Genomic DNA, 24,599 nt, shown 5'->3' on the forward strand with positions numbered 1-24,599 from the left:
TTGTCTAAAGGAAAGACACAGCCGTGTCCTTCCAAACAATCAACCACCTCTCTCATCCCTGTTTGCCCTAAACTGCAGTATTTTATTATTGCCATAAGACAGATTGCAATATTTCGTTATTGTTATGAATGAGATTGTGTCACAGCTGCTTTGGGGTGTTATTTCCACAGAAGTGGGGGGAAAAACCTCTGGTTTGGGGAGGAAAGGCAGATGGACAAGGCAGCAGAGCTGGGGCACTGGCTCAGCAGTGCTGGGGGCAGCATGGCCAGGGCTGCACCAACACTTGCCTTGCACTGCACCAACAAGCCCCGTGCCTTGCCCTGCCAATGTTTGTTTTGCTTGGGTAAACGATTGACTTTAGCAACACGACTGCAATGTGTGAGTTGTGCTGGGGCTGTAATTCGATGGGAGGAGGCAGCTATGTGCAGGGAGAGCTGCTAATGCCACAGGAATGCTGCACTTCCTTGGGATGAGAGGAGACAGTGCTCAGGGCCCCTGGGGACAGCTCAGCTCCTTGGCCCTGCTGTCACCCTGTGCCTGGGAGCTCAGACTCACACTGGCCTTGTGCATCTCTCAGTGGCCCAAATCGATGTGATTTGTCAGGGAAAGTTGAGTGTCTCATTTGTTTGTAGTGAGGCCTCCAGGGCTGCAGAAGGACTATGAGGGGCCAGCACCTGCCTCCCACCAGGCTGGGAGAGACAGGAAGGAGCATCCAGTCCAGCTTAGGAATGGCTTTTATTCATATTTCCAAAGCAAATCTTTTGGGATCACAGGGTGCCAATCAGGCTGGTGAGGAGGAGGAAGGGGTGGTTCTCTCGGGATAGTCAGTGTGAAAGTAGGGAGGAGAGGGACTGTGCCTGGAACATGGATTTCAGTGGTGGCTGAAGTGGGTTTTAATTCGTATTTCATTGCTAAAACGCTGCCAATGCTCCAGTTAAACCAGCAGGCACCAGTGCCAGCTCCCGAGCCTGCTCACCATGGCAGGGTGAGGAGATGGAACATGGCAGCTCCCCACTGAGCACCCATGGCCCTGTTGGATGGACTTTGTCACTGGGCTGGCAGCAAAATACTTCCTTGTAGGCCTAAAGCTCCAGCTGTGATGTCACCTTGCCAGAAGTAGCCCCCAGCAGTGGTTTCATTAATCATGAGTACACAACAGGGGTGAAGCTGTCACTGAACCTCCAAGGAATGACCAGCTGAGGCACTGGGTATTAACAGGTTTTATTTCCCCCTGGCCACCCTTCTCAGCACTCAGTCTTCATGCCAGTAGCCAGGGGATTTAGTCAAGGAGATGAGATGCAGTGCTGGAGGGTTTAGGAGATTCAAGCTGTCCATCTGGCCTCAGATTTATTCAACCCCCTTCATAAACTCCAGGAACTCTGCCAAGGGGAAGACATTGGAGACAAGAGGTGTGAGGTGAGACTGAAATGCCCTCACAGCTGCCAAGTGTGCTCTTGGCAGCTTTTCCCAGCCCTGTCTCCTCTTCCACCCTCACGATATGCAAGAGGCCAAGGGGGGGGGATGGCCACTGTTCCTCTGACTGTGGGGAGGACTCCTCGTGACTCCTGCTGGAAATGTCACTGGAGCCCAGCACCACCCTCAGCTGCCACCAAAACACTGGAGGTGAGTGCCAGGGGGGGACACGGTCTCTGACTCAGTTCAGAAATGGCCTGGGGATCATTTTATCAGCATCACATTCAAAGACAGAGCCCCTCAGAAATGGTGCTTGTGTTAAGGGGGCAGGAGGGGGCTGGTGAAAAGTGGCACTATTTCAGTGCAGCAAGGGGACAGTTAGGGCAGCCCCAGGTCCTTGCTCCCATTTCACAAGTGTAAGAACCTCCCCATCCCAGTGCACACATGTCAGATGTATTGCCCAGCACTGTGTGGATGAGCTCATGCTCATCTGAGAAGGCAATCAAGACCATGGGAGCTGCCCAGGGGGATGGCCAAGAGCTTGTGACCAAACCACATGTAAGAAAGACTCCTACCATCATAGTCAATCCTGCCATCGTTGTTTTTATCCCCGTCTTTCATCAGTTCTTCTATGTCATCCTCGGTGATGGTCTCTCCTGTGGCCTGCAGCATGATCTTCAGCTCCTCGAGGTCGATGTAGCCATCAGCGTTTCTGTGCCAGGACACAAGAGCTCAGGGCCAGACAGAGCTGCTGGGGAGGGGGAGCCAGGCTGGTTGTACCCTCCCACCACCCCACCACGCTCTGCTCGTGGCTCTTACTTATCAAACATCCTGAAGAGGTCTGAGAGTTCCTCCTCAGTTTTTCCTTTGCTGTCATCTTTCATACACCGGACCATCATAACCAGGAACTCATCAAAGTCCACAGTCCCGCTGCCTGTGGGAAGAATGGACTGTCTAGGCCAGCTGGTGAGCACCAGGACCCTGACTGAGCTCCACACCTCTCCATGAGCAGCTCCACCACACTGGCCCACCCAGCTTCCCTGCACAGCCACAGGAATTAAGAACCCCAGAACCTTAAGTGGTGGTGTTAAAGACATTATTGTTAAAGTTAAAAACTAAGACTGCCATCAGACAGTGTCTGTACAAGTCAAACTGGAAGAATATACAAGGTATGATGCCTCAGTCTCTTCTCATACTGGGCTTGAGGAATGCAGGAAAGGAGAACCCAGCTGGAGCCATCAGCTGGAGCTACAAGGGGTGGATGGGCAATGTCAGTGATGGATCACAGTTCCCTTCAGCAACCAAGGGCCAAAACTCAGGAGAGTAGGCCTGCAGCTAAAGCCCTGCAGTTGTCAGGATGCTGGAATAAGTGACTGAGGCCCTTCTCTGACCTTGTAAGTGAATTTTTACCTTTCACAGTGATTTTGCCTTGCAAAAGTCCTTCTGGAAGCACCAAAGAATGAAAATTCCTGCCATGAAGATACCTATTCATCTCATTTAGGTATTAATGTTGGAAGTTCCAGAAGGCAGCTATTCATGCACTGTGGTTTTATACTTGCAGTACAGTAGTGTTGTTTTCAAAGACTCAAATGCTTTCCTTTTTTTGCCTGATTTTTTATTTTCCAGATATTTAGTGTGGTATTTCTGCCCAAATGCCCACAGTGGATTTTGTTATGTGTGATCATCAGTATTAAATCAGTACACCGATTTAACTGGTATTGACAGTTAGTTATGTGGGGGTGTGCGCACTTGAGCAGTGAGAGACTCTCCTGCTGATAGAATCTTCTAAATGGCATTTCTGAAATGGAAGTTTCTTCATTCAGCCTACATTTTGGTTTTTTAAAAAGGATCTATACAATTTCACAGTACTCCCCAAAATCAGTTCAAGCAGTCTGATCATTGTAGGAATAAAATTTTCTATAGTCTCCCTTTGCCTGGAAATTCCCTCAAGGAACAATGCTGAGGTTTGGTGGGTGTTTAATGTCCTTTGAATTCATAACAGATTGCACCCCACAGCTGTGACTGTCCCCAGCATGGATCCTGCCAGCACTGCACAGGTGGCCCCCACACACCCAGATGTGGGGATGGTGGAATGGACGAAACCCAAACTTCTCACCATCTTCATCCACCTCATCTATCATCTCCTGCAGCTCCTCAGGGGTGGGGTTCTGCCCCAGCATCCTCATCACCTTCCCCAGCTCCTTGGTGCTGATGCATCCATCCTCTGCCCCCAGCACGAAGATGTCAAAGGCAGCCTTGAACTCTGGAGAGAGAGGAGAGAGGAGATGTGAAGGGGTCCTGCCCTGCACCTCCATCCTGCAGGCAAGGAGCTCATCCCAGGCACAGCCTCCCCTGACCTTGTGTGCACCCCAGGAGTGCCCAGGCATGGCCTTGCAGGACACCCAGGCACACCACAGGAACTACCTTGCTGGAAATGCTGGTGGATCAAAATCCCTGGGTCATGCCCTGCCTTGGCCAGTCTGGCCAAAGCATTTTCCAGAGTGTTATTGCTGAGGCAGGCAGGGCTGCTGGCTGGGGACTTCGACTTTAGGCTGTGGTGTCAGGTTGAAGATGCACTTACCATTTTTTTGCTCTTCTGTCAGCTGCTCAACCTGTAAGGAAAACACAGACACCAAGTCATTTTAATTTTGTCAGCATCACTAATTGCTAAAAGGACACATTATTTGTTCAACAGCCTTCACCAGAGTCAACCAAACCTCACAAGAGGCAACCTCATGGACCAGGGAATGTACAGCCAGAGGGGTTTTGACACCACAAGGTTTTGTACTCTGATATTCTTCCCCTTAAAAAAATTATTCACATCCCCTTTGAAGCAAACATAACTTCTCTAGAGTAATAGATGCTAATACATGGCAGAAATAGCCTTTGTACAAGCAGCGAAAGCCCACTGGGAAAAGAATATGCCTCTGTCAACCATTTGGGGATAATTTCTTGTTGCTGGCAGGTTTCATTGCAGGATGGCTGTACTGCTGAGGGCTGGTTGCATGTAGGCCAATGCCAGATCAGGGATGAGACGTGCTTGAGAGTTCCCTGGGGAGGGAGAGGTAGATAAGACTATCCCTGGTAGTTGTTTTTCAGCCAAAGATTCAGGAAAAGAGACCCTCCTGCCCTATCCAGAGCTTAACTGCTCTGCTTCCATCTGAGACAGTGTTATTACAAAGGTGTCTGGCTCTGAAGGGAGCTGCTATTCCCTTTAGCCTGTGCTAGGAATCTTTCTGAAGAAATGGCCTGTAGAGCCAACAGGCAATAGCTGACATGGGCTGGCAGACTGTTCCCAAACTCTGCCCTAACTCAATCCCCACAGACCATCAGTGGGAGCTAATTAGATAGCATGAATTAATGAAAATAATCAATAAGGAGAGCAAAGGGGAATCAATCAGCTCTGTGCCATACCTGTTTAAGTGCATTTCTCTCTGGCTTCATTCCACATACTGCTGAGCTGAACTTGCTGCCCTCACCACCATGTCCCACTGCCCCTTTGGCAGCATCCATGAAAACATCAACTTTTCCTTCCTATGCTGGTCAACAGCCAGGTAGGCTGCTAGATCCAGCCAGGTAGGACCCCATGCCTGCCCTGTCTGACCCCACTAAAGTCTCCTTGCTGCCACCCCCATGCAAGTGGCCCCCAACAGCCATCCCTGCCATGTTTTGTTTGGGGCAGAACCCCATAACCCAGGGTTGTGGCACTGTCTTTGAGCAAAAGCTGATTCTTTTGCCCCAAAGGGCAATGGATTTGCAAAAGCCAGCTGGTTCTTCCTGCTTGCAGCAAGAATCAGAGAAAGTACTTTTCCTTAGTGGGACAGAGCCTGGGGGAAGCAGGCAGAGCATTTTATCCCACTCCCTTTGCTCCAGGAGGTGAGGACTTGTCAGAAAGCACTAAGGACGGTGGCAGAATTTTTCTCCACTGCTGGAGGAAACCCAAGCCCAGTGCCTTTCTGGTGCAGCTGAAGGCAGGCAGGCAGCTGCTGGCCCTCTGTAGACGTTGTCTGGGCAGAACAAGGGCAGCCACCACCCCAATGGCCACAGGCATGTTCTGCTCTGTAACACTCCTGTCGCAGTCGCTATTTATAAGCCTGGCTGAGAGAGGTGCTGGAGATAAAGATGAGCTGCCCAATTGTTCCCAGGCTTTGGTATTTATCCTTGCAGCCCTTTATCTGGACACTTGTCCCTGGCACTGTTCTAGGCACCGCTTAACAGAGCCTAAAAATATTCCCAAAATAGCTTTGTGTTTGCACACCCTTATCTAGGCATGAGTGGGTAAGATGGAAATCCATTGGGTTCTCTGGCTGCACATAGGGGATTTGGCATAAATGTAATATTAATATATGCTGCCAGCATGCAGAAAATACACAACTATTCACTTCTGAAGCCTCCTTGAGTACTGAAGTGATAGATGTGGTGTTTATAAATTAAATGCCTTGTTGCTATAGAGTGACACTTTTGTCACAGAGATGTCTCTTGAGCTGTTCTTAGTTCACTCTGGACATGGGTGTTGTTTGCTGCCTTATTCCTCTTTTCCCTCCACAGCATTCCAGGAACACGTTTTTCTGACTGCAGTGTGGGAAGGCAAGCTCTAAGCTCACAGCACTGCAGCAGCTGTGGTAATGCCAAATCTGCTGTATTTGCTTTTATCAGCTCTTCTCTCCATCCCATGGTTCCCTTTGAAGTCAGACAGGTGAAACTGAAGTTCTTCATTTTTTTTTCACAGGTAAATTGTTTTCTTACAGTCTAAATTGTGGGAAATAGATCCACAAAAGAGCTGTTTGTCTCAGCTGTGCCTGGCTTGGACTTGTTTTGCCTCTGTAAGGATGTTGGGAGTTAATGTCCAGGACTCGAATCCTACATTTACATAATTAATGGGCATGTGGTCCCTCTACAATGAGGAAAGAGCCTGTGCCTTGAGTCATAGAGAACATATTTAATTAAAAACCTTAATTAGAAAGGCCTGGATTTTCTTTGATATTTCAGGTTCCATTTTTCTCCCTTTTGAAAGTGTTGGTTGGGGGACTCAGCCTTTCCTGAACCTTTTCACACTATCAGGATCACTACAGGGGTTCCATTTCATAAGGTTCAAGGCTGACAAGGGACAGGGGATGTGTGAGCATTGGGGGGGTTTTCTTCAATTACCTACCAAGGACAATATTGCTTCCCTCTAAAAACCTTGGAATAATAATAAAACTTGTATGATGCCTTTTTTGTGCTCTTGCTTAAAATCAAATTTGATCAGCTGTATATTTAAGGGGGGGGGGGAGGGGGGGAAGAAGCACCAAAAGCTCTTACTGTAAATCCAGTTACAGATGCAATAGCAATCCACACAAGCCAGAATCTATTTTCATGCTTATTCCACTCACATATCTCTCTCTGTCTACGTTACAGAATAATGAAGTGTTCTTATTACAGACCAAATACTTTGGGTTTACACAGTGAGCACAGTGTGCAGCTGTGGAAGTTAAAATAGCCTAAGGATGCTCCACGTTCCCCAGGGCATAGCTCACATTCTGTATTCTGCACAGCACAGAGCAGGAGCAGCAAAGCAGAGGAGGAGGTTTGGAAATAACTGAGAAAAAACCAAGGTTTTTTTTTTTAATCTCCCTGAAAAATATTCAGCTAAAGAGCGGGGAAACATAACAATGGTAGAGTTGTAAAGTACCAGAAAGGAGAGGGTGAGTTTTAACCCATACAAATAATGTTTATTTCCTGGGTTATCCTCCTCTGCTTTGTCTGGGCTAAAACCAAGAGTCACCTCTTATGTCATGCAAGTTTTATTGAGATTTATAACTTCATCTAGGAGCCAGGGGGTCATTGTAAATAATTTAACAGCAGGTTGAGAGTTTCACACTCGTAAGAGGAGTGTGAAACTTCCAGAGCCATGGGAGGGAAGGCTCTGCGTCCTGGATGATGAGGATGTTGACTAAAAGTTACTGCCCAATAATTATTTCCCTTTTCCATTCATCCACTGAATTATCGCTGTCACATTTCAGACCCCCTTCCCCAACCCCCATCTTCAACGGGGGGACACTCACCGCTGCCTTATAAATGTCATCCATGGCTGGAGCGGGGCCCGGGGGCTGTCGCGGTCCCTGTGCCGGCGCTGCCCCGCGGGCAGGGCTGATATAGGGGGGTGCGGGCCCCGGGGGCCGGGACCAGCCCACGGCAGCCCCGCATGCCCGGCCCCCCAGGAATGCCTGCCCTGCGTGCCTTGGGATGGGGACAGTGCCGAGCCTGGCGCTGGCACGTCCGGCCCCGGCCCCGGCCCCGCTGGGGGCAGCTGGAGCGCTCCTCGTGACCGCGCTGTGGGACCGAGCCACCGCTTCTCAGCGGGACCTGCCGGAACCGCGGGTCTGCTGCGCTCCGTGGCTGTCCGGGCTGGCCCCGTGCCACCGTGTCACCTCCACCTCCACAGCGTTCCCCCCCTGGAAGCTGCGGTAGAAAGATTATACCGCACCCAGTGGATTTGGGAATTACGGGAAAGGCGCGTGTCCCAAAATATCCCTGTCCAGCAGCAAATGTCCTCCGGGGCGGTGGGAACACGGGCTGTGAGGGCCCCTCTGCTGGGTGTCCCCAAATCCCCGGGGAATTGGGGCCGATGCCCGTGCGGACGGACCCGGAGCAGGGGAATGTGCGGTCCCGGTGCCGCACACGGGGAGAAGTGTGGAGGCAGATGGTGCTTTGCCCCAGCCTCCTGTTCTCAGCTGGGGCTGCAAAATGTGGGGATCAGCTACCTAAATGGGGGTATCGACTCTGATTGCAGGGATAATTGCCAGCCCTTTAGGGAATCATGACTCACTTCAGCCAGCCAGCAAGCTGACCTGTCCCCATTGCAAATGGCTAAAATCCACACTCCTGGGTTTGCTGCGGATTTACCATAGATTTACCCTGCCATGGTGGAGAACAAAACACACCGAAGGCCTCCCCAGGTGATGAGCAGTTTTCTCAGTGCAGTGATGACTGTTTTAATCCACAGCAACTAAAGACAAATCTCTTTTTAATGATTCAGGACTCCCTCTTGTGTCCAGAGGGCTCTGACACCTCACGGTGGCACAGTCTCACCTCCAGCTGCTTTATTTAAGAATTAATTTGGAAAACTGAAAATGCAATTAATACAACTGTTAGTTTTCATTTTTTCTAAAAATCCCCCCCTTAAGAGGAATCATGCTGCAGTCCCTATGGAATGTCCAAGCCAAAGCAGCATTAACCAGAGAGCCAGGTGGTGTCAGCGCAAAGTAGGGATGCAGGTGAGCACAAAGCCATCCCCACATCACATCCTCCCAGGTTTTGAGTCCTGGAAGATTAACTCACTGCAGAGCCCGAGAGGAGCTGTGCTCCTGTGGGCACCCACTGGCCTCGATTTGCCCAGGCTTCAGCCCAGCCCTGCCTCTGCTCAGCATAGGGGTAGCAGATGGAATAAAAAGGTAAAATGTTTCATTTAAGGCATTGATTTTTGAAGCAGTTAGTCTTCCTAATTTGAATGTATTTAATATTTTAGTTGTCTTTAACACACAAAAGTCAGAAAAAGAGGCGGAGGGAAGTAACAATTTTGTTAAAGGGCATTGGAGCCTGTTCTTAGGTGAGGGCACAGGCTGGTATGGGAGACCTGCTGTCCCCCAGAACCAAACCATCACCCAAAACTTCCTGAGAGACCTTCCCAAGGAAGTGCTGCCCCAAGGCAAGCCCCAGCCCCTGGCTGCTTCTCCCCCTTGGGATTCAGTGCAGAGACGGTGGGGTGGCAGGTGCCAGCTCTGGGCACTACCAGGCACCAGGGCAGGGGCTGAGCAGTCACACCTGGCCCTATCCCTCCATCCTAGGAAGTGATGGCTCTGAGTCACCCTGAAAACAGCCCCTGGGATGCATCAGAATATATTTAAGGTAAATATGGCACAGGAGGGAAGCTCTGACATTGCCTTTAAAAGGTCTGCTGGAGAGAGATAGGATGAAATTCAGGTTGGGATGTGGAGGAAGGGTCTCTGTGTGCTTAGAGAGGGGGAATCTGGGCCACTGCCACCCCACACACTGGCATGGGAAAGCTGCAGTTCTGTGAACATCTGACGCGAGCAGAAACTTACAGAACAGAGCTGAGCCTAGAGGAAAGGATGAAATCCCATCTGGCAGCAGGAGGTGATGTTCCTCTGTTCCTCCCGGGGAAGAGACGCAGGCGAGTGGCATCGTGCCAACCCCTCCCTCCCCACCACCTGCCTGGAGACAAAGCCTCCAGCACCCCCTGCCTCTCCTCAGTTGTTTGCTTACGAAAGAATTGGGAATTGGGGGTCTTTTGTAGGGAAACCCAAAGCCTCTGCCATGCCAAGCACTGGGCGTGGCTACTGCAGGGATGGGGTGCTCTGAGGGAAAGCCACCCTCTCCTCACCCCAAGGCTGCCTCCTTTGCCTCCTCACAGGAGCCCCATGGCAGAGGGAGTGTGGCTATTTATAGTCTGAGGAGGGCTGCCAGCTTAATCTGGGCATGGCTGGCTGGGCGACACAGCTGCTGTCACTGAGGTCAGGTACAGCCTGTTGGCTCCAGCTGCACCTTGACATGCTGTCCCACTTGTTAGTCACTTCAAGCTACCACGGCAAGTGGGAAGCTTTACTGAGCTTTTTTTCCTCCAAAACTTTGTTTCAGGTTCTCATTTCCAAGCAGTCATAACCCATTGCAAAACTAGCAGAGGAACTCTTGAGGTCAAATATAAGGAAATAAAAGGCAGAAGCCCAATTAAATTGCAAATTTATTTGAGATCAGGGACGTTTGTAGGGCTCCTTGGGCTGTGTCATGGCTCCAAACTGCAGCAAAATGCTCCAGCATCCCCCTTCCCTGCCTTGGGCACCTGGCCCTGAGAGTCCAGACCCAGCAACAGCAAAATTCTTTAATTTATTGCTTCCTAAACCCCACTCAGAATGTTGTAGCTAAGGGAGGACCTATTTTCCCCCTTCCCCAGCCACATTGCTCCTGTCATTTCCTCTTCTCTGTGAGCCAGGACAGGGCTGTCACATCATGAGGCAGCACTGCCTGCAGGCAGGAGCTGCTTTAGGAGGAGGAGACAGGAGACTGGCACTGATCAAACCCGACAGCTGCGCCAGGGCTGCAAATTTTTATTTAATTAAGGAGACAGGACATTCAGAAGAAGCTTAATTAAAGTTGCTCTCCAAACCCACTTATTATCTCATGAAGAGGCTGAGCTCAGCAGCAGTTCCTGATGCTGGGACAGCATTAGAAAATCCCTGTTGGGCTGCCTGTACTTTCTATGTTTTGTTCTTGTACACATCATCCTTTGGCTACATTCTGACCAAGGGGAAATATTTTTCAGTAAAAAAAAAAAAAAAAAAAACAAAAAAACAAAAAAACAAAAAAACAAAAAAAAAAAAAAAAAAAAAAAAAAAAAAAACAAAAAAAAAAAAAAAAAAAAAACACCAAAATGAGGTTTTCTAGTTCTGTTTGCAGAGGTGTGTTTGCTCGTTTGCCACCACAGTCCTAGTGGCATCTGTGAGATACCAGCATTGCCCCTACAGCTCCAAACATCCAGCCAGGGCATTTACACTTCTGTTGGAAGTAGTGGCAGCACGCTGAGTTAATTGCATCCTCTCTTAGGTAGCATAAGGAAGGGCAGATAGATATTACTTTCATTTTGCTGGAAGGTACTTTTTAACAAAATCTCCTTGACTTTACAATCCAAAACTGTAACCTCTCTGTGTGTAATGTAGCAGAGTATATTTCAAAGCCTTGATGGATGCTTGATGCAGCCCTCTGCCAAAACATAAACTTTCTAGATAACCTCTCAATTTTAATACACTCACATACTCCTAAAGAAACTAATTATATCCTCTCTCCTGCAATTTTCTGTTCCTGGAGTGCACACTGAGCCTGTTAGAAAGGCTGCCATAGTATGACTCCCCCTCAGGGCAACTCAGGTTCAGCTCAGGGGAAAAGGCTGAGGAGGGTTTGCTTGCCATTTTTTAGATTCTCCACCTCTTTTACAAATTCCTGGTAAGATCCTTTAGTGTGCAAAGGCTTGAAACACTTCCCCATGCTCAGTTGGGACAGTGAAAGTAGAGTCCATGCTGTCAAAAAATACCCCAAACAACACCTCAAGTTCACTCTGAGCTCTTTCCTGATGTCTGGCCCATAAGCCCAGCTCCTCAGCTGGTTTTAGGGTGGCACCAGGCAGTTCAGTCACCACTGCAGTGGCACCTCAGCCCAGCATGACACTGCCCAAGGCTCCAGATGTGCTCCAGGAGCTGCTGGCAGCTGGGGCAGTGTCACAGCCACAGTGCTGGGAGGGGGCTCAGCCCTCGGCAGCTCCACACTGCAGGGATTGCATCCCACTGGATTGCACTGGATGGGGCTCACTTGGGTTCATTGGATTGCATTGCACTGTATTGAACTGGACTGGATTCTATTTCATAGGATTCCACTGGATTGCATTGGACTGGATTCTCTTCTGTTGGATTGCATTGGATTACACTAGATTGGATTGTGTTCCATCGGATTCCATTGGATTGCACTGGATTGGATTCTATTCCGTTGGATTCCATTGGATTGCACTGGACTGGGCTCTAGCCCACCGGATTCACAGGACCGGACTATAGCCCACTAAATCCCATCGGAGCGCCCCGCACGGTACTGCGCACAGCACCCCCGCGCCCAGCGAGCGCGCATGCGCGTCCAGGCGGGCTAAGGCCCCGCCCCCGTGGGCATAGCCCCACCCCGGCCCTCACCGAGCCCACCCTCCATCAAGCCCCGCCCCCCGCGCGGAGCCCCGCCTCCAGGTGTCCATAAAGCGGTGCGGGCGGGGCGCGCCGCGCCCTGAGGGCGCTCAGCCAAGATGGCGGCGGCGGCAGTGCGGGCCGGGCGGGCGGCGGGGGCGGGCGGCGGCGGCGGGCGCGGGGGAGCCGTGACCGCCTGAGCGGCCGCGCCCCGGCGCTTCTCCCGGCGACATGGAGGCGGCGGCGGGAGGCGAGGACGGCGAGGAGCCCCCGCGGGAGGCCCGAGTGCTGGGCTCCGAGCTGGTGGAGACGTACACGGTGCGGAGCGGGGAGGCCGTGCGGGACGGGCGGCGGCCGGGGATGGGGCAGCTCCGCCGCCTCAGCCGGGCCGGGGCAGCGGGGGAGGCCGCGCTCGGGGCCGGGCTGTCTCCGGCAGCAGCGCCCGGCCCGGGGCTGTGCCCACGCTGAGGACGGAGTGAGATATTTGGCACAAGTTTCTGAGGGGGTTCGGGGGAAGGAGCTGCGTGGGAGCGGGTTCAGCCGGGAAAAGCGGCCTCGAGCTCCGGGTTGTCTTGGTCCTGTGGGAGAGGCGGAGGCTCCGGGAGCAAATGTCATGTTCTTGCCCGTATATATCTATGTGTGTGTGCGTATGTTTATGGAAGGTTGCTGTCGAGTAAACATAGCTCTCAAAGCTGGACTAAACCAAGCAGGAAATCTTTTCTTCACGTGGAAGTATCATTAAAAAACCCTCTGATCTTATTTCCAGAGGAAATCAGATGATTTAGGAAAGACATAGATCCCCACCAAAAAAAAAAAAAAAAAAAAAAAAAAAAAAAAAGAAATTACCAGCAGTGTTTTCATGTGGAGAGGGAATGGAGCTTTTGATATAGAACTTTTTTTTTTTTTTTTTTGGTCTGGTCGCATTCTACCAGACAAAATTGGTTAATGGTTTGTTTTTCAGGAAGAAGCTCATCCTTAAACAAACCTCAATATAACTGCAGATAGAAAACGTCTCGTGCACACCACCCTTCAGTTATATAACTAAAAAATGTTTTCTCCTTCTGCCTTAGTGTGATTTGAAAGACCTTTTTTTCGGTAGAATGCACATGGATTACATCAGGCTTTCTGCTGTGGGAAAGGGTTTAGAAAGGCAGTATTTGGAAAGTTGTGTGATGGATACAAATAGTATTTCATGCTCCTGCCTCTGTAAAGATATTCAGGGAAAACAGAGCAACAGGAGAGTGGTTTGTGAGTTGTTAATGGGACAGAGCTTTATACAGCTGTGGGACATGAGGAGCCGAACTCCGACCCTGGTGATGACCCTTGGAACACGATTGTGGGAATGACTTTCAGGTGGTGAGTTGCCATATTTACAGGAGCTTTCGGTGAAGGAGTTGGCTACAAGCTTGAAATGAATTTTTGACAAGTGCCTGAGCTCGTTCTCTTAGTTGTGTGGTGTGTATTCTCAGAAATGGTAGCACTGCTGTTGAGGTGTTACTGGAGGTGTGTTAGGATGTGGTTCATCCCTCAGTCAGCTGAGAGAGCCACAGTGAGACCCTTGGTTTGGGGACTGGAAACTTCCATGTCAGGTGTGAACCAACACTCAGTGCTGGTGTTGAGAATTTCCATCAATATTATGCAATAGCAGTGAATGAGAAAATCAAGTGCATTCAGTTGAGAAAGTGTCGATGTCATCTGCCCCCTTATCCCTCTGGAGGTTAAACGGGAGCTCCTTTGCTGGTTCAGCCTGCAAACAAGTGCTGTGGTAGGGCCACCCTTTGGTGATACAATTAATGTTCTAGATTGAGCTGGAGTTCAGGTGTGTAACTCTGCAGGTAGTGTTCATCTGATCAACTAATAGTTGAGGATAACATTTTAAGCTGCTGCAGCTAAGCCCAAGGAGGCTTATTTTTTCAAGACCAGATTTCTTTCTTTAGTGGTTGTGGAAATACTGTGCTACTTTAATGCCATTTTTCTTGGGAGCTTTAAAAGTATAGTGTAGGAAAGACAAGATTTGCCAGTATTTGGTCCTACTTTGATTCTCTTGCTGCATTTTTGAAAGCATGTTGGCACTAAGTTTGCATGTGTGTAAACCTCCTGAAGGTGTTAGCAGGACTCCAAGGCTGCTGTCAGCTTTTATGGGACAGGCCCAAGCCATAGGAAATGTGGGAATAGATCTTTAAATGAAAGCAGAAGTTTTACAGAATTGATCACAGGGTGAAAAGTTTGGGGGGAAAAAATAGCATGTGTTTAGTGTTCATAATTAGTTGAGTGGTGCTTAAGGACATGACGAAGACCTGCACTAGGACAGAGATTGTTAAATGGTGTAAAAGTCAGTCAAATTTGGTTAAGGTAAGAAAGGAAATACAGCTGTACCAACCTGCATATCTTCATCCATTACCATGTGGTCAGGTGGCAGTGATCCTATTTACATCCTTGTTTTAAAAGAGTGAATTGTTTTTCTTGTGGCATAGGAGCTTCCTGTTACACTCTATTTCAGAGCTCAGCCTCCATAGGAGGGGGCTGTAATGACATCCATTTGACAGTTGTGATATTAGATCCTGTAGAATGTATCAGGGAGGCCACAGTTCTGTGTAATTTTTTTGAGACTCTCCTTGCTGAAGGTACTTTCAAAAACGTGATTCTTGTTGGAGTTTTTAGCATGAAAGGCAAGGTGTGGGTAAATCCAGCAGGAAAAAATCCTGCGCTGGTTGCTGTGTTTTCTGTTGGGTTAGTGAGGTATGAGCATTTCTGGAGGATGTTTTTCCTGGGTGTCTGGTCCAGCTGATGCTGACTGATGACTGGTTTTGAGCAGAAGGCCTCAAGGCTGTCAGTGCTTTGTTTGTTTCCTGCTATGCATTTGTTTGGCCTAAAATTGCCTTCCCGCTTTTCCTGTTTTTTTTGCAGCTGTTTTTAACATAAATACTATCTTCTATATTTAAGGAAAATACTGTTGCTTCCTTGAATGGGTGTAAACTGTCTGACTACTTGATGAGGCAGGGAGGAGGAGATGTGGCTGCATCACTGCTCTGGAATTTGGGACCTACTGGCTGTAGTCACACCTGTGTCCCAGGCTTCCTGTAGAGCTCTGTCATTTAAGTGTTGGGTGGTTGTTGAGTTTTTTACAGTACTGAAGTGGGTGCAGTGGGATGAGACACTCTGTAGAAATACAAGTTCTCCATGTAAAGCGAGGTGGGCAGGTTTGTGTACTGTGCATAGGAAGAGAACAAAAAGCAGTCTGGAATCGCTGCTGTTCATTTAATAATGTTTAGTAGGTCTTTCACTACTCAGTAATCAGGGAGATGAAAGGATGCTGTTTGGTGATGTGGTCACTCTCAACTGCAAAGAACTTGTAGTGGCTTGCTGGAAAATAAAGAAAATACACAGCACTGCAAATATGCCAAACACTTTACAAAGTAGAATATAACCAACATTTTTGTCCTTCTTATAGAAAGAGGGACAAAACTTTTTAAACAGAAAAAGTATAAAGTATTTTTGGTAGAGACAGGTGGAGAAGGAAGTCCTGTGAAGGTAAAGGGTGTTGTGTCTTAGTTCAACAGAAGTGTGCAGTTTGCGGTATAAGGATGGGTGGGGATTTCACATGGTGTATTTCTTTATGTCTGCAAGAAAGTGCAGTGTGAGGATGTCATCATCTATCTGTGTATTCCTTTAGCACTTGGCGTGACAGGCAGCCCTTGGTGGACCTTAAGCTGTCAGCCTTGTCCTATTAGTGCACTCAAAATTAGCTGATGATGAATTTAAGCTCCTAAAAGAGTGAGATATCTAAGGGGATTTTTTGCTTTAAAATTATTTGTTTCTATGTTAAGACAAGTCTTAATACACACATCAGCATATTGCATTTATATATTTGTTCTTCAAGATAATGGCAGCTTGTGGATTGATGTGAAATCACTTGCTCTCTCTTCGTACTGATGCTGTTTGGGGGGCGAATATGTATTGCCTGCTCTGGCTGCCTTCTAGATGGGAAATGCTACAGCTTTTTAAAGACTTAACCTAAGGAATTGTATCAGTGCACGCAAACACTTTAACAGGTATTTCCCAAACAGACTGTCCATTTCAATAAGTGCTGTGTTTTTAGAAGTGGTCAGTGCTTGTCATTTCAGAAAAAGGATATTAAACCTTTATTACAAATTTACTCTGTGTTTTGTACAGAGAGGAGGGGTTTCCTTGCTCACCTGGTGAGTTGTCAGATGGAACATGTGAAATTACTGAGTTTCCAGTGTCTAATCCAAGGTTTCATGCCTTGTGTACTCAATGTGCATTGCATTTAGGTGTGTTGCCTGCTTTGCCATAGTTTAACACAGTCAGCTTTTCAAATGAACTGGTATTTTTATTATGGCTTATAAATTTAGTACTTCTTTACTTCCAAGTTTAATTTCTTTGAGTCTCTCCTTGCTTTCCTCAGGGTTTTGAGGTGTTTTTGAATGCTGATGTTATTCCTGTTCTGGTTTGTCACCAGTGCACAGTGATTAATCCTGATCTGATTGTTTCCCAATACAACATGACAGGAAAGCAGGCACAGGCCTTAACCGAGTCCATAATTCTTTGTGGACATCCTTCTGTGTTCTCAGTGCTCATCCCAGCGCTGATGTGTCACTCACTGGGTGCACCAGTCAGACATCTTGCTGTGGTTCTCTGTAGGGCTTGGGTTTTGTTCACTGAGCCACTGTCAGATGTTCACAAAAATAAAACTGGCATGAACTATAGTTACCTTCTAAAATGCAGGTGGTATTCTATTTAATGTTTGACATTGTGCTGCTCTGTACTTGCAGTAAGTGAAGATTGGTCTTTTATGTAACAGATTGAAACTGTTGATGCTTTTTGCTTTCTCAAGTGGGTTTAACAACTAGATGTATATCATCCTCATAGCAGCTATGAGTCAGCTTTGGGTGATCTGTGGTAGTAAGCAAGTTCTCAACTCTATTAAATGCTTTCAAGATTTTATTACAAGTTGGTGTTTTCCCCAAAGAGTATAGTTGGATTGGATTATGTAGTTTATTTAATTTGTTGTATTCAAGTAGTTGTGGAACGGGTTTTGTAGAGCCTTGTTTGTTTTCTGTTTGTGTTTTATCTGTACCTTTAAAATGTCTTTGGGATGGCTTGTTTCTGGAATATCTAAAGGCAGGCTGAGTTTCCTGCAAAACCAGTACTGTTCAATCCAGAAAATCACCTAGAAGGAAAATCTTTGTTTGGTACATGTATGGCTAAAAATACTTATTTTGTATTAGGAGATGTTGGGTTGCTTTAGATAATTGTAGTGATTCTTTGGGCACTGTAACTCTTCAGGTAGATGTCTTGTGTGCTTCACTCTAAAAGGAATAAAATAGCATCCACCCAACCAAATTATTTGTTCAGTTTTCTCAGGGGTTAAGCTCCAGATTTCTGCTTAACTGAAGTGACAGAAAGATGTTTGCAAAGTTCCTCTGCCCATTGTGGAACTTGGTAGATGGAAGAAGGGACGCTCCCATCTCAGGCTTGTGGGTAGCTATGAATGCCAACTTCAGTTAGGAGAAACTTTCAGAAAAATAAGTACCTTAGAGTCCTTGGCTATTTTAGCCTTTGGGTTGCAAAAATGAAAGCCACTGCTTTACCCTGAGGCATCAGCGTGTTCTTGTGGGGCACCTTCATGAGTGAGATCAGTCATCCCACATCAGCAAAGTCACCTCAGAGCTGGGGTTAGTGTTTCCTTAAATATAGACCCACCTTACAGTGCTCCATCAACCAGCAAATCTCGCAGTCAGCTGCTCTTTAAGGCAAATGTTTTGCAGTGTCCTTACTTGAATTTTATCCTTTCAGGTGTACATTATTCAGGTTAGTGTTGGCAATCATCAGTGGACAGTCAAACATCGTTACAGTGATTTCCACGACCTGCATGAAAAGGTAAGAATGTTAAAACTGTCACCTTGTCTCTTACAAAACTTTGTACAGTTCTTGTTGTTCTGTTTTACAGAATGGTTTACATAATTTCTTTCTTCAATAAAGAGAGTATCTGCTGCATGCTATCTGAACTGCAGGCTAAATCCTTTTATTGAGAACATTATTACTTGCCCCTGTTACACTCCCCTCTTGAATTGGGGAATGTTGACCTGGACAGCTTTAGCCTTGGATAGAAGCTGTGTCAGAGAGGAGAGTTCAGGCTGTAGTCATTGAACTTTTTGCTAAGAAAGATGTTTATGATCAGCTGATTTGGTGACCAAAGTCTCAAAGTCTGATTGGGGTGGATGATAAAAATGTCCTTAAAGTAGCATGGGATAGTTACAAACCAGTGCTTCTGAAAAACAAATAAAAATGAGGAAAAGTCTACTTTATTCAAGTGTTCTGCTTTCTCAGAAATGCACTGGTTATTTTGTTGTTTTATCACATTTGTTACATTCTGTCCTGGTACTGTGATTGATTCTTTAAGCAGACACTGTTATTAAACTCTGATCATTCCACGACAAAAAGTTCTTTCGAAAAATACCTAATACTTTGAAGGCAGTAGCTAAATTTACTGAAGTAAGTTTATTTTTGGATCTTCTCAGGATCAGGCAACATGCACTTAATGTGTTCCATTGCATCTTTTGTGCAAGTTCAGATGGCATGTCAGGTATTAACTCTGATCTTTGTCTTTCAGCTTGTTTCAGAGAAGAAAATAGATAAAAATCTGTTACCTCCAAAGAAGATGATTGGAAAAAATTCCAAAAGCCTCGTGGAGAAAAGACAAAAGGAACTGGAGATCTACCTGCAAACTCTGCTGCTCAAGTTCCCTGTTACTGCACCGAAAGTTTTGTCACACTTCCTACACTTCCATTTATACGTAAGTTATATTTTTAGTATCTGAATAGAGGCCTGAGTGTGTTCCTCTAGTTCTCTGACTTGGAGAGAATTCTGTGAAATCTTCATGAATTTGCTGAAATTATTCTTTTTCAACATTTTGCACAATATAACAAAGCTTATTTTTAAGATTTTTGACATCAGTTTTTATTGCAGTAGACACTGTGCTGGGAAGTAGTGTGGGCAGGGACTCTGAGAAGAGAAAATAAATGCTGGCAGGGGAGTTGGAAGCTGTAAATAAATGTGAGTCTGAATTGGTTAGGCTGAAGTCAAAAGTGCTGGCTCTCAAATGAACATTGCATAATGGATCCACACCCCTCTACTTCATGGCTAATGGTTGGAGCCGAGGTTCACAATGAAACAGTTTCCAGTAGCCCAGATGAAGAAAAATGATGCTTCTCTGTGGAAGCACAATGATGGAGTGGCCTTTGGGGAAATAGCTCCAGCAGACAGAATGTTACTGTAAAGGATACTTGAAGCAAGAAGCAATTATTTGATTTCATGTTCACATTGCAATTTGTTCATCTCCTGTGTATAATTAGGCTTGTTTTTGCAATATGGCATCATGTTGTAATGAATTTCATAAAGAGGAAAAAGCACTGGAGAACTGAATGGAAAGAAGGAGCAGTAACTGCTTTGGGGTGGGATGTTTTGAGAAGCCTCTTCATGGTTTCATAGAAAAGCTTCAGAAATTAGTCACAAGTGATCCATTAGGTGTTAATTAAGTTTTAGCAATAAAGGTTATATTTATTGCATGAACATAATTATCCTGGTGAGACTTTAGAGTCTCTTAGATAAAAACAGTAGAAGGTTTATTCCACAGTGTTGCTATTGCCTTGCAGGCTTGAGAAAGAAGCACAGATCTGTAGCTATCAAGCCCTCTAAAATGGATTTGAGGTTATAAACTTATTAAAAATGTCTGACAATGTAGGGATAATTCTGTTCAAATAGACCAAAATTCCTGCAATCACCAGCAAATTGCATAATTTTTGTTTTCTGCCTGTTCTGTTTTGTAAATGATGTCTGTTTCATTAAAGTTTCAGTGTTGTAACTTCCACATGGTTTTTGTGCAGGCAGAAGTTCTTCCTAGCCCCTGACTTATTTCTCAGAAAGACTATTTTTTTTTCCTCTTGTAATGTAATCTTTTTCTGCTTTTCCAAAGAGCTAGCAGTATTTGGATATGAATACTTCCCTGTTTCTGAGCTGCTCTGGGATATTAAGAGCAAAGTTTTTGCTTAATCTGCATTTCTTTGCTTTGGGGGGATCTGACTTAACTGTAAACTCATTTGGCTTTTGCTTGGAACTTTAGAATACTTTTAAATATTTACAAAAAGGTGTTAATTATTCAGTAGAAAAGCTAAATATTTACTACGGTAATTCTACTGGAAAAAATTACCTTTCTGCAGAACTTTGGTCTTTTAAAATATCTTCATTACCAGACAACCCATGTACATACTGTACCATTATAATCCCTGATATTGCATCATTAATGTATGTAGAAAGGCTCCAATATTTTTGTCTATTCTTTTTTGTAGTATTTCCAGTAAGAATTATTTAATTTTATTGAACTAAATGGAGTAGAAATACCAGCCATAGATACATTAAACTCTCTTTGAGGCCTTTAGTTGTTCACAGGTACAGCCTAACAAAGAGAAACAGTTGCATGTGACAGCAATGTAGAACTTCATGGTTGCTTGGACATTGAAAAGCATTTCTGCAGTGATTTCTGCAGTGGGGATGCTTATTTTGTTGCATGGTCTTTGTCATCTTAAAAGATTGAGTTTGTTTAAGTTACATATAGAAGGTTTCACAGGAAAAGCATTGAGTACCCACAAACTGCTGTCAGACACCTGCAAACAATGGACTTCTGTGGGTGTGATGCATTTCAGTAATTACAGCTAAGACAGAGGTCTCTTGTAGATCTGACAGAGGAATAGAGTTCTTTTTTTTTTTTTTTTGCCTGCTAGTCACTGAACAGTCTAAGTCATAATCTTGTTCCAATTATAAATGTAAAAAAAAATTTTGGCTGTTTCCCAGATGACAAAAGAGATACAGAGCAGAGTTTTCAATTAAGTCTGTGCTTGCCAGATGAGTGTAATTGGCTTATTCAAATGCGAATCAGAATTGTTTATTTTTGTTTGGAATACAGCTTTGAGCTTGTTGTTCTCAAAACTATGGCATGGAGGCTTTGTTCATCCTCAGTGAATGGGGTTTCAGTTGCACTAGGAATGTGATGTTCTAAAATCCTTGCTTCATCAAATGAGCTAAGCTGTCTGCTGCAGATGTCCTGTGGATGTATTCCCTTGTTATGAATCATGAGGTATTTGTCAGCAAAGTAAGCTCATGAAATATTCATGTGGTGATGATCCATAATATCTGTTTATACTTTGCAGCTACCTTAAAATGAGATGTTTGTCTAGGGGAGGCTTCGCCCTCACAAAGAGTTTTATTTTGTTCTTTTTGTGGGCGTTTGAAAGGGAGCTGTTGGAAGTGCTCAGAATTATTTCTGGACTTGCACAGAGCATTTGCTTTTTGTGGAGAGAGGTGTGCCCAGGTGGGAAATACTTGCACTGATCTTTGTGCACCTGCAGATTTAGAAAGTACAAATCCCTGCACTGAGAGTTTTCAGCCTTTTATGCTGGATCTGTCAGTGCCAGGAATGGAGGTTGAGCACCTGGGTGGGTCCAGGAGGAGGAAGTGGAATGATGAGGAAAGGAGGGGTTTGCATTACTTTGCAGCAAACGTAGTAGAGTTGAAGTCCATAAGACTACTTACTTTTCATATCTCTTTTTTTCTATAGACCTGTTAATCTAAAGCTTTTTCTGTGTTAGTGATATTCTGAGGAAATGTTGAGTGCTTGATGCATTAGAATAGTCTTAATATAAAAATTTGAAGAACACTACACTTGTAATATTTTCTTCAAAAAAGCTGTCTTCCAAGTTGGGCTAATGATGGCTAATAGTAACTTGCTCTAGTTGCTGCTGCCCCTTTCTAATGTGTGCAGAGTGGGATTATTTAAAAGTAGTTCGCTGTCTTTCATCTTGGAAGTGAAAATCATATGAAATAAAACATTTTCAAGTAATTTTTTATAAAGCATTTTCAAGTTACAGAGAAATCTGTAAAACAATCACTCTGATTTCAGGGTTTTTTTTAAAAAATCAGTCCTCTACCACAGCAAAAAAAGGATGCTTCACTAAAGGTTAAGATTTTAAAAATTGGAACTATAAGTGTGTAAATAATACTTGATTGCAATGGTTTGTTGTTTGCAGGAGATCAATGGGATCACTGCTGCATTGGCTGAAGAGCTCTTTCACAAAGGTAAGGGACTTGCAGTATTTATCCAGGAATGTTTTTCTCTATGTTCATACCTTCACATTCCTTTCATGTTTTACCTCCAGGCAACGAGAGGTCTGATCTTCCATATCCGACTGATACTTTTTCTCCCCCTTCTTTCTTTTCGTCTTTTTCTTGCTGCTTGTGCTTTAATTCAAGCTGCATTTTGTGAGGAGCTGCAACAGTCTTGCAGCCACTGTTGGAAACAAGAAATTGGAGGATTTATATTTTGTAAAGGGCCTCCTAGTCTGTATCCTTAAGGGATGTGGCAGTGGTGATCAGGAGCTTTTGTTTCAGTGTGTTTTCAGTGTAATCTGTAAGGAAGCTTGGTTTGTGTCAGTGAGTCCTGACAGTCTGTGTAGTCTCTAGTGAGTCCTGATAGGGTATTAAATGCAAGAGGTCACTTTACATATCTAAATATTATTCTTCCAGAATTCAGGAAATGGGAGACCTTCTGGTCAGTTAATTTAAGGTTGTGCTTTTCTGAGGCTGGCAGATGAAAATTAAAAGCTCTTACTGTACCTACAACAGCTCCAGCTGCTCCATTAACAGCAGGAGGCATGTGAAAGGATTAATCCCTGCTATTTTTGTTTTGAAGGACATGCAAGATGCTACTGTATAATCCTAGTTGGCTGAAGCATGGTAGGCATGATAGGTGAAGCATGTTTCAGCAATGCCATTTCAGATTCTTCTGGCAGAAAGTTACCTTTAGGTGAAGCCACCTCGGAGAGTCCATTCAGCCGATTTTGGAATATCTTAAGGAAGCTTTTGAAGAAATCTTTGCTGGCTTTCTAGTGCCTCCAGTCTCTCTGATATGAGAATTGTTGATGTGTCACTGACTGCTCTGTATTAGTGTAACTTTCCAGTAATGTATGTGCAGCTGGACTCTTGGACTTGCTCCCACTGAAGCTGAAGGGAATTTTACTCCTCAGAGCATTTCTGAGAACTCTGCTTATCACAGAAGCTGATGCTTTCTTGTTCATGAAGTCAAGGTGGTGTCCCTAAAGGGAAGAAAGGAAAGATATTTGTTCCATGTGTGTTCCAGCTGCTGTAGCCTACATAAAGCTTATGGTGCCTTCAGAGAGGCTTTTGTATGCGGCTTCCTGCTGTTCCTGCTGCTAAATTGGATTGTAAAATTATAATTAGATAAGACGTTTTCTGTTCTGGGCATTTGCTTTGGTACTAATGTGCAGAAAATCCCTATATTTTCCAAAAAACACATTTAGTGCATTGCATCTGCATTTAGGCAGCACAGCAAAATATCTGGGGCCTGTATTTTAGATAGCAGATGCTGTGTTTTCTGAACAGAAAAAAACTCAGCTGCTATAAACTTAGAGATATCTCAGAAAAAGTTTCATAACTCTTACATTATGTAAAGGAATTGTCCGGTTAAGACTGAGGGAAATTTGCCATTAGTTGCATTAGGAACTTTGGGTCTGTATGATGAATGCCCACTTGAATTATTTTGGCTTTAAAAATATATATATTTTACTACCTCAATTTTAATTTTAGAGTAAAAATGACAAACATGTATCATTTCATTTTCCATGTACCATTTATCCTGTGTAACCCTTGCAGTTGTGTTTCATCCTCAGCTACTCTGTTTTTCAGGAGAGCAGCTCTTAATGGCTGGAGAAGTCTTCACCATCAGGCCCTTGCAGTTGTATGCTGTCACTCAGCAGCTGCTGCAGGGCAAACCTACCTGTGCTAATGGAGATGCCAAAACAGATCTAGGGCATATTCTGGATTTCACTTGTAGACTCAAGTATTTAAAGGTGAGCTCAGTGTTAAATGGGTGTTTATGCTGCCAACCTGCAATCCACATTGTCCTCTAGCCAAGGTGTTTGCTGTGTGATGTGGTCTTTTCAGCAGTGCCCTCTGTATAGGTGCAGCCACAGAATCTTGCTGGCTGCCAGTAGGGATGAGTAAATAAATAAATAATGACCTCTTCAACCTTGTTTCCTTTGCAGGCACTGTGAGTGAGCCAGTGTTTATGAGTACAGGTGCATATGTGCATCTATGTAAATCTTGCCCCCTTTCTCACTGTCTGACTGCATCTGGAAGTTAAAACCCTAAAAAGCACCTCAGTTTCATAGATGGCCCTGAATTTCTAGCTTAAAAAATGCCATTACGAATAAATGTAGAATGGTATCAGAACAGATAGTTTTTGTCAGGAGACAATTTGAGGTTTTTTTCTACCAAATAAGTGAATTAGACTTTACCTGAGCAGTTTTTTAAACACTGCTTGCTATGACTCAAAAACTCATTTTAGCCCCTTTATTGCTATTTTGAGGAGCTGCCTTT

At 45.3% G+C, this 24,599-nt stretch overlaps 2 protein-coding genes across 4 annotated transcripts in view; one reads left to right on the top strand and one right to left on the bottom strand.

Moving 5' to 3' along the window:
* Positions 1-1,204: 1,204 nt before the first annotated feature.
* Positions 1,205-7,530, bottom strand: TNNC1 (troponin C1, slow skeletal and cardiac type). The gene is made up of 6 exons (XM_083869451.1): positions 7,458-7,530; positions 3,995-4,025; positions 3,530-3,676; positions 2,233-2,347; positions 1,989-2,125; positions 1,205-1,379 (listed from the first exon to the last, which is right to left on the bottom strand). Exons 1-6 carry the CDS (start codon positions 7,479-7,481, stop codon positions 1,348-1,350), a joined length of 486 nt encoding a protein of 161 aa, XP_083725577.1. The 5' UTR covers positions 7,482-7,530; the 3' UTR covers positions 1,205-1,347.
* A 4,814-nt stretch (positions 7,531-12,344) lies between these two features.
* NISCH (nischarin) overlaps positions 12,345-24,599 on the top strand; it is a 29,040-nt gene continuing 16,785 nt past the window's right edge. For all 3 annotated transcript variants that reach the window (XR_014590910.1, XM_083869557.1, XM_083869558.1), the window contains exons 1-5: positions 12,345-12,446; positions 17,946-18,029; positions 18,763-18,945; positions 22,232-22,280; positions 23,907-24,070. Coding sequence is in view for 2 of the 3 variants with exons in the window: in XM_083869557.1 (XP_083725683.1) it covers positions 12,360-12,446; positions 17,946-18,029; positions 18,763-18,945; positions 22,232-22,280; positions 23,907-24,070 (567 nt within the window). In the remaining variant the exon portion in view is untranslated. The remainder of the gene's footprint in view (positions 12,447-17,945; positions 18,030-18,762; positions 18,946-22,231; positions 22,281-23,906; positions 24,071-24,599) is intronic.

Source organism: Zosterops lateralis, assembly GCF_965231275.1.
Source record: "Zosterops lateralis genome assembly, chromosome: 11".
Classification (NCBI taxonomy): Eukaryota; Metazoa; Chordata; class Aves; order Passeriformes; family Zosteropidae; genus Zosterops; species Zosterops lateralis.